Source organism: Lipotes vexillifer, unplaced genomic scaffold (genome assembly GCF_000442215.2).
Source record: "Lipotes vexillifer unplaced genomic scaffold, Lipotes_vexillifer_v1.1 scaffold1115, whole genome shotgun sequence".
Classification (NCBI taxonomy): domain Eukaryota; kingdom Metazoa; phylum Chordata; class Mammalia; order Artiodactyla; family Lipotidae; genus Lipotes; species Lipotes vexillifer.
In genome coordinates this window covers 2,123,999-2,134,410 of record NW_006792080.1, presented here as the reverse complement: position 1 = coordinate 2,134,410, position 10,412 = coordinate 2,123,999, and the positions used below count along the sequence as shown (strand labels likewise).

General features: G+C 43.2%; 1 protein-coding gene across 1 annotated transcript in view; it reads right to left on the bottom strand.

Moving 5' to 3' along the window:
* Positions 1 to 295: 295 nt before the first annotated feature.
* The window catches only part of CFAP92 (cilia and flagella associated protein 92 (putative)), a 29,653-nt gene continuing 19,536 nt past the window's right edge, over positions 296 to 10,412 (bottom strand). The window contains exons 7-9 of the mRNA XM_007465301.1: positions 3,977 to 4,098; positions 452 to 592; positions 296 to 345 (exon numbers count right to left, since the gene is read on the bottom strand). Of these exons, the coding sequence (XP_007465363.1) occupies positions 296 to 345; positions 452 to 592; positions 3,977 to 4,098 (313 nt within the window). The remainder of the gene's footprint in view (positions 346 to 451; positions 593 to 3,976; positions 4,099 to 10,412) is intronic.

Genomic DNA, 10,412 nt, shown 5'->3' with positions numbered 1-10,412 from the left:
TTTGCGGTACGCGGGCCCCTCACTGCTGTGGCCTCTCCCGTTGCGGAGCCCAGGCTCCGGACGCGCAGGCTCAGCGGCCATGGCTCACGGGCCCGGCCGCTCCGCGGCACGTGGGATCCTCCCGGACCGGGGCACGAACCCACGTTCCCTGCATCGGCAGGCGGACTCTCAACCACTGCGCCACCAGGGAAGCCCATGATGTTTCTTATTCTCACGTTTGCTTGGACTTTGGAATCAGACCTGGGTTCAAACCCGGGTTTCTCTTACACGCTGCGTCATCCTGGCCGACGGGTGCCTACGTTTCCAGCTCTGTGTAGCGGAGACACGCCCACTTGGCGGGAGTGGCTGAGAGCGTAGGGCAGGGGCTCGGTCGCCGCGAGTGTCCTGTTTACCAGCATCCTAGCCACACGGGTCAAGGAGACAGGACGCTGCTGGGGACGGGTGTGGCTACCTGCGAGGAGCGGCATCACCGCCAGCTGCATGGCGAACGTGCCCTGCTTCCCGTGGCCTGCCAGCCTGGAGTCTGTCTCCACGTGAGATTTCTCCCTCCTCCTCTGGCTTTTCCTCCTCGCGTCTGATTGTTTCCGTTTAACTGTGAAATCAGAGGAAGGGAATAAACGTTAAGAGGAGCTCCTGTCCCAGAGGCTGTACGTGGCTGCTTCACGCGGCAGGGATGCGGAAGGCTCTGGGGGCTCCCTGGAGGCAGGGTCTGTGCTCCTTCTCTATCCCAGCAACCGGGAGACACATCCCAACGCGGACAGCAGTCATTGGTTACACGCAGCAGGAAATTACGGGGTCCTGATCCCCCACTCGCCACCACCCAGAGCCACAGCTGTGGCGACACCAGCGGCACACGACACCCAAGTTCCCCTCCCCTCGGCTTATAACCTCAGCGCAGCGCTGAGGGTTGGGCTTTGAAGGTGAACCACCAAAGTTCTAGAATCAGCTCTCTCCCTCCTGCAGGGAAAGCGCCTTAACCATTCTGAGCCTCGACGCCCCTGTCTGTCGAATGGGGGCAGCACCTGCCTCCTAAGGGCCTCGAGAAGAGTCAGCGGGCAAAGGCACATGAGATGCTCATCTCAGCACCCAGCTTAGATCAAGAAGAAAAAGGAGATGATAAAACGCATAAGTGTGGGTAACTAAAACCATGAGCTATAGGTTCTGTGACAGAGAGACCAATGGAACAGACAATTGCAGGCAAGCCCAGAAATAGAGCCACACACATAGGGAGACTTAACAGAGGCCAGAGGTGGCATATCAAATCAGTGGGAAAAGATGGACCAGACCATCAATGATACTGACTATCCACGTGGAGGCAAATAAAATGATAGTGCACCTCATGCCGTGTGCAAAATGAGTTGCAGACTGAAGGTGGAAAACAAAAACTTCAAAATCATTAGAAGAATACTTGGGAGACTAGACTGCCATCTGTTTGAGGAAGGGTCTCTCAAGTGTTACCCAAAGTACAAACTGGACGGGAAGAGGTGAATACCCGGGGTACGCAAGACATCCTACATGAAGGGAAAGGGTAAGATACAGCCCCCAGCCTGTGATGCTTACAGTGCATGAAACTACGCAGAGTTATTCAAAAGGCCTTAAAAAAAAAAAAAAAAAAAAGGCTTGGGGATCAACAAGAAAAAAAAATTTTAACACAACAGAATGACATAAGTGAAGAAATGGGAATAGGCAAATGACCTAAGTGCTAACCAGATAAGCATTCTAGATACGCTCCATCCCCATAATCAGGAACTCGGCCCCTGAGTATGCAACGGTGATGTGGAGAAGCGGGAATTCTCAGGGCTGCTGTCAGGAGGGCAAACAAGTACAACCGGGACCCTAAACCGGCAGCATACCCTGAGCGGTCACAGCTCATTTCCTATGCCCGGGACCCCGCCGGGCATGCACCCTCCACCCTCCAACCCGTGGGCTGGAGCCCCGCGCAAGGACGGTTCCTGGTAACAGCAGGAAACTGATGACTATTCAAACATCCCACACCGGGGCCTGCAGGGATGAAGGGGGCACTACCCAACAGGGCACTTTACAGAAGGTAGAAGGGGCTGGACTGAGATGTACTGACACCAATAAATCTCAGAAATAAAGTCGAGAGAAAGAACAAGCTGCTGTTAAATACGCATATGCGTGAAGTCATTTCTGTAACTCACGAAACCAGAAATCACTACGGGGCTTCCCTGGTGGCGCAGCGGTTGAGAGCCCGCCTGATATCTTGCTAAAGTCATTCTCTTCTAAACCATCCATTTACAAGAGATCGACTAATTAAATCATGCCATAGGTCTTCCTTTTAGTGGGAAAAGGCAGTTAGCTAATCTGAGCTCTTAAACTAGTACTAGAAATAGGCCTTTTCACATAGGACACATTACCTAGAGTACTGAAAAATATTCTTTGTTTGCATTTGATGCCTAAGGTGAAGCACTGCCTTTTTTCAACCTCATGTCAAACACATGCTTAGCATAGGATGGTGTCTTAAGCAAATCTAGGGTCAGTGTAACCCCAAGGGTTCTACTGGGGGGAGGGGGGGGGGGGGGGGGGGGTTACACCGATTTCTAGGCGAGGGTGGCTGTATGCTTCTCAAAAGCACGGGAAGCCAAGGGCGCGTAAACTGTATCTGTAGCCTCTTATTTCTTTAAAAAAAAAAAAAACAGAAAAGAAAGAAAAGAAAAAAGGAACAAGAAGGAAATAAAGGAAATATGGCAAAATATTAATACCTAAATTGTGGGTACGTCGTTGTACATTTTTCTGTGTACTTTTCTCTGCTTCAAAAAAAGAAGCATGGCTTGAAAACCTCATTAAAATGCTTAAAGGACATTAAAAAGCACTGAGGCTGTTTAACCTGGAAAGAGAAAACTCGGAAGGAGTTGCAAGGTGTTCCTAGTCTTTTAGGGCCTGAAGAACAGGACTGACGTTACTCGCCTACATCTCCCACGGCCAGTGAGGAGCCTGACTCCAGAAGCTTCAGGGTTGGACTAGAACCGGGAAAAGTAGGTTGACTGAGGGTTAAGGAAACGATCTGCAGAAGTTACAGCTCAACAAATGGGAAACGGGAAGCAAGTGCCCCGGCTCTAGAATTTTCCACCTCATACTGGAAACACAACTGCTTACTGAAACACTGCTGAGGAGATCTAAGCCAAGAACGAGGAGGTAGATTCAGGGACCCGAGGGTCCTTGCTGGGAGTCGGACACTCAGATCACATGCTTTCAGGACTGCCATTTCCCTCATTCCACCGTAAGAAGCAAATGGCTTCTCATCTTCCAAAGAGAGTCTCTCCATCCCCACATCCCACCTACCCACCCTACACAGCATCTATCACATAGAATTGTAATTATTTATCTGGAAGTCTCTGGTCAATATTAGAGATTTTCATGTTTCCCATACACACAACACCATGGACCAGGAGCACAGAAATACTGGTGGAGTGGGAAAGGATGGGATGGGATGGGATGGGAAAGGATGGGATAGGATGGGATGGGAAAGGATGGGATGGGATGGGAAGGGATGGGAAAGGATGAGATGAGATGGGATGGGATGGGATGGGATGGGATGGGATGGGATGGAATGGGATGGGATGGGATGGGATGGACGGATGAGATGAGATGAGATGGGATGGGATGCGATGGGATGGGAAAGGATGGGATAGGATGGGATGGGATAGGATGGGATGGGATGGGATGGGATGGGAAAGGATGAGATGAGATGAGATGAGATGAGATGAGATGAGATGAGATGGGATGGGATGGGATGGGATGGGATGGGATGGGATGGGATGGGATGGGATGGGATGGGATGGGATGGGATGGACGGATGAGGTGAGATGAACCGGGTAAGTTAAAACTGCATGTAGTAGTTTTTACTTTTGAATAATATTTGAATCTTACAGAAGTACCCTGAATTTGAAATATTTCATAATTCTTATCCAGGTCTAGTTATACTATAAATTTCCAAAGTCCCATCCTAACTTACTTTGAAATGTTTGCTTTTCCAACAAGTTTGTTAAGCTGCTAAATGACGGCCTCTCAATTAACTCCTCCATCTCCGCCGTGGTTGCCCCTCCCAAAGAAATAACTGGTCTTGAAGTACCACATCTAGAAAATTCACAAAGAGAAAAATAAGTGAAAGTGAGAAAAATCAGGGACCAGATCTAGGAATCTATTTACTGGACTGCATGTAAGCAGATTTTATAAAATATAGCACTGCATTCCTCTAACCCACTGATTCTCAAATTTCAACATGCATATTAATCACTGAATAAAATGCACATTGTAGTGCAGCAAGCCTGGGGTGGCCCTGAGATGCCCATTTCTAACAAGCTCCCAGTCATGCTGAGGCTGCCAGCCTGCATACAAACTTGCATTATCATTTATGATGGAAAAAATAATATATTTTATAAAAAGCAACTGAAACTCTAAAATATTCAGGAATTCTTTTACAGGAATTATCCACAACAACTATAGGAAGAAAAATAATCAACCCTATTAAAAGTCATAAAGGAGGAGCTGAATTAGGTGAAAAGATACACCATGATCATGGATGGGAGAACTTCGAAATGTAAAAATGTCAATTCACTACCCTGAGAAAACCATAATTCAAAAAGAGTCATGTACCAGTCCCTCCGATCAGGAAACTTGCACAAGCCTCTTAGATAGCCTGATCCACCAGTGGGCTGACAGCAGAAGCAAGAAGAACTACAATCCTGCAGCCTGTGGAACAAAAACCACATTCACAGAAAGACAGACAAGATGAAAAGGCAGAGGGCTATGTACCGCATGAAGGAACAAGATAAAACCCCCAAAAAACAACTAAATGAAGTGGAGATAGGCAACCTTTCAGAAAAAGAATTCAGAATAGAGTGAAGATGATCCAGGACCTCGGAAAAAGAATGGAGGCAAAGATTGAGAGGATGCAAGAAATGTTTAACAAAGACCTAGAAGAACTGAAGAACAAACAGAGATGAGCAATACAATAACTGAAATGAAAACTACACTAGAAGGAATCAATAGCAGAATAACTGAGGCAGAGGAATGGATAAGTGACCTGGAAGACAGAATGGTGGAATTCACTGCTGCGGAACAGAATAAAGAAAAAAGAATGAAAAGAAATGAAGACAGCCTAAGAGACCTCCGGGACAACATTAAACGCAACAACATTCGCATTATAAGGTTCCCAGAAGAAGGAGAGAGAGAGAGAAAGGACCAGAGAAAATATTTGAAGAGATTATAGTCGAAAACTTCCCTAACTTGGGAAAAGAAATAGTCACCCAAGTCCAGGAAGCACAGAGGGTCCCATACAGGAGAAACCCAAGGAGAAACATGCCGAGACACATAGTAATCAAATTGGCAAAAATTAAAGACAAAGAAAAATTACTGAAAGCAGCAAGGGAAAAACAACAAATAACATACAAGGGAACTCCCACAAGGTTAACAGCTGATTTCTCAGCAGAAACTCTACAAGCCAGAAGTGAGTGGCATGACATACTTAAAGTGATGAAAGGGAAGAACCTACAACCAGGATTACTCTATCCAGCAAGGATCTCATTCAGATTCGAGGGAGAAATCAAAAGCTTTACAGACAAGCAAAAGCTCAGAGAATTCAGCACCACCAAACCAGCTCTACAACAAATGCTAAAAGAACTTCTCTAAGTAGGAAACACAAGAGAAGAAAAGGACCTACAAAAACAAACCCAAAACAATTAAGAAAATGGTCTTAGGAACATACATATCAATAATTACCTTAAACGTGAATGGATTAAATGCTCCAACCAAAACACACAGGCTTGCTGAATGGATACAAAAACAAGACCCATATAGATGCTGTCTACAAGAGACCCACTTCAGACCTAGGGACACATACAGACTGAAAGTGAGGGGATGGAAAAAGATACTCCATGCAAATGGAAATCAAAAGAAAAGTATACTCATATCAGATAAAATAGACTTTAAAATAAAGAATGTTACATGAGACAAGGAAGGACACTACATAATGATCAAGGGATTAATCCAAGAAGAAGATATAACAATTATAGACATATATGCACCCAACATAGGAGCACCTCGATACATAAGGCAACTGCTAACAGCTATAAAAGAGGAAATCGACAGTAACACAATAATAGTGGGGGACTTTAACACCTCACTCACACCAGTGGACAGATCATCCAAAATGAAAATAAATAAGGAAACAGAAGCTTTAAATGACACAATAGACCACATAGATTTAATTGATATTTATAGGACATTCCATCCAAAAACAGCAGATTACACTTTCTTCTCCAGTGCGCACGGAACATTCGCCAGCATAGATCACATCTTGGGTCACAAATCCAGCCTCAGGAAATTTAAGAAAACTGAAATCATATCAAGCATCTTTTCTGACCACAACACTATGAGATTAGAAATGAATTACAGGGGAAGAAAACGTAAAAAACACAAACACGTGGAGGCTAAACAATACGTTACTAAATAACCAAGAGATCCCTGAGGAAATCAAAGAGGAAATCAAAAAATACTGAGAGACAAATGACAATGAAAACACGACAATCCAAAACCTATGGGATGCAGCAAAAGCAGTTCTAAGAGGGAAGTTTATAGCTATACAAGCCTACCTCAAGAAACAAGAAAAATCTCAAGTAAACAATCTAACCTTACACCTAAAGGAACTAGAGAAAGAAGAACAAACAAAACCCAAAGTTAGCAGAAGGAAAGAAATCATAAAGACTAGAGCAGAAATAAATGAAAGAGAAGCAAAGAAAATAATAGCAAAGATCAATAAAACTAAAAACTGGTTCTTTGAGAGGATAAACAAAATTGATAAACCATTAGCCAGACTCATCAAGAAAAAGAGGGAGAGGACTCAAATCAATAAAATTAAAAAACGAAAAAGGAGAAGTTACAACAGACACTGCAGAAATACAAAGCATCCTAAGAGACTACTACAAGCAACTCTATGCCAGTAAAATGGACAACCTGGAAGGAATGGACAAATTCCTAGAAAGGGATAATCTTCCAAGACTGATCCAGGAAGAAACAGAAAATAGGGACAGACCAATCACAAGTAATGAAATTGAAATTGTGATTAAAAATCTTCCAACAAACAAAAGTCCAGGACCAGATGGCTTCACAGGTGTTCTATCAAATACATTCACCCTTGTAGAACTGCCATCTTAGGAGTGACAGACCAAAAGAAGTTTGTCCTTGGTAAAGCTTTGTGGACACAATCCAGCTAGTGCTTTTCCCAGCAAGGCCACATATGTCCAAGAAAAACTAACATATTCAAAAACAGTTACAGGTTGTATAACCCCTAAATGAGTCAGGTGTAGATGGGAGGGAGGAATACTCAAACCAGTAGAAAACAGGAAAGAGACCTAAGAAAAAACATTATTCAAAGAAACTACAAAGTAATATGGACGAAATAAATTCAAATATACCATTAATCACAATAAATGCCAATGGGTTAAACTTACCAATTCAAAGACAAAGAGTCTCAGCTTGCTTTTTAAAAAAGTACCGCTGTTCAACACCCATTTATCATAAAATCTCTCCAGAAAGTGGGCATAGAGGGAAACCACATCATCATAATAAAGGACATACATGACAAACTCACAGTAAACATCATTCTCAATGGTGAAAAACTGAAAGCATTTCCTCTAAGATCAGGAACAAGACAAGGATGTCCACTCTCACCACTATTATTCAACATAGTTTTGGAAGTCCTGGCCACAGCAATCAGAGAAGAAAAAGAAATAAGAGGAATACAAATTGGAAAAGAAAAAGTAAAACTGTCACTGCTTGCACATGACATGATACTATACACAGAGAATCCTAAAAATGCCACCAGAAAACTACTAGAGCTAATCAATGAATTTGGTAAAGTTGCAGGATACAAAATTAATGCACAGAAATCTCTTGCATTCCTATACACTAATGATGAAAAATCTGAAAGAGAAATTAAGGAAACAGTCCCATTTACCATTGCAACTAAAAGAATAAAATACCTAGGAATAAACCTACCTAGGGAGACAAAAGACCTGTATGCAGAAAACTATAAGACACTGATGAAAGAAATTAAAGGTGATACCAACAGATGGAGAGATATACCATGTTCTTGGATTGGAAGAATCAATACTGTGAAAATGACTATACTACCCAAAGCAATCTACAGATTCAATGCAAGCCCTATCAAATTACCAATGGCATTTTTTACGGAACTAGAACAAATCATCTTAAAATTTGTATGGAGACACAAAAGACCCCGAAGAGCCAAAGCAGTCTTGAAGGAAAAAAATGGAGCTGGAGGAATCAGACTCCCTGACTTCAGGCTATACTACAAAGCTACAGTAATCAAGACAATATGGTACTGGCACAAAAACAGAAACACAGATCAATGGAACAAGATAGAAAGCCCAGAGATAAACCCACGCACCTATGGTCAACTAATCTATGACAAAGGAGGCAAGGATGTACAAAGGAGAAAAGACAGTCTCTTCAATAAGCGGTGCTGGGAAATCTGGACAGCTACATGTAAAAGAATGAAATTAGAACACTCCCTAACACCATACACAAAAATAAACTCCAAATGGATTCGAAACCTAAATGTAAGACCGAACACTAAAAAACTCTTAGAGGAAAACACAGGAAGAACACTCTTTGACATAAATCACAGCAAGATCTTTTTTGATCCACCTCCTAGAGTAATGGAAATAAAACAAAAATAAACAAATGGGACCTAATGAAACTTCAAAGCCTTTGCACAGCAAAGGAAAGTACAAACAAGACGAAAAGACAACCCTCAGAATGGGAAAAAATATTTGCAAACAAGTCAACAGACAAAGAATTCAGCAGAGCAGCTGGGCCCGTGAGCCACGGCCGCTGAGCCTGCGCGTCCGGAGCCTGTGCTCCACAGCAGGAGAGGTCACGACAGTGAGAAGCCCGTGTACTGCAAAAACAAAACAAAAACAAAAACATCATTCAGCTCAATATTAAAGAAACAAACAACCCAATCCAAAAATGGGCAGAAGACCTAAACAGATATTTCTCCAAAGGAGACATACAGAATCACATGAAAAGCTGCTCAACATCACTAATTATTAGAGAAATGCAAATCAAAACTACAGTGAGGTATCACCTCACACCAGTTAGAATGGGCATCATCAGAAAATGTACAAACAACAAATGCTGGAGAGGGTGTGGAGAAAAGGGAACCCTCTTGCACTGTTGGTGGGAATGTAAATTGATACAGCCACTATGGAGAACAGTATGGAGGTTCCTTATAAAACTAAAAATAGAATTACCATATGATCCAGCAATCCCACTACTGGGCAGATACCCATAGAAAGCCATAATTGAAAAAGACCCATGCACCCCAATGTTCACTGCAGCGCTGTTTACAACAGCCAGGTCATGGAAGCAACCTAAATGCCCATCGACAGACGAAGAGATAAAGAAGATGTGGTACATATATACAATGGAATATTACTCAGCCATAAAAAGGAACAAAATTGAGTCACCTGTTGAGACGTGGATGGATCTAAAGACTGTTATACAGAATGAAATAAGTCTGAAAGTGAAAAACAAATATCGTATGTTAACGCACGTATGTGGAACCTAGAAAAATGGTACAGATGAACCTGTTTGCAGGGCAGAAGTTGAGACACAGATGTAGAGAACAAACGTATGGACACCAAGGGGCGAAAACCGCGGTGGGGTGGGGATGGTGGTGTGCTGAATTGGGCGATTGGGACTGACATGTATACACTGATGTGTATAAAATTGATGACTAATAAGAACCTGCTGTGTAAAAAAATAAAATAGGGCTTCCCTGGTGGCGCAGTGGTTGAGAGTCCACCTGCCGATGCAGGGGACACGGGTTCATGACCCAGTCCTGGAGGATCCCACATGCCGCAGAGCAGCTGGGCCCGTGAGCCACGGCCGCTGAGCCTGCGCGTCCGGAGCCTGTGCTCCACAGCAGGAGAGGTCACGACAGTGAGAAGCCCGTGTACTGCAAAAACAAAACAAAAACAAAAACACAAAAAGAGTCATGTACCACAGTGTTCATTGCAGCACTATTTACAATAGCCAGGACATGGAAGCAACCTAGGTGTCCATCGACAGATGAATGGATAAAGAAGATGTGGCACATATATACAATGGAATATTACTCAGCCATAAAAAGAAACGAAATTGAGCTATTTGTAATGAGGTGGATAGACCTAGAGTCTGTCATACAGAGTGAAGTAAGTCAGAAAGAGAAAGACAAATACCGTATGCTAACACATATATATGGAATTTAAGAAAAAAAAAATGTTATGAAGCACCTAGGGGCAAAACAGGAATAAAGACACAGACCTACTGGAGAACAGACTTGACGATATGGGGAGGGGGAAGGGTGAGGTGTGATAGGGCGA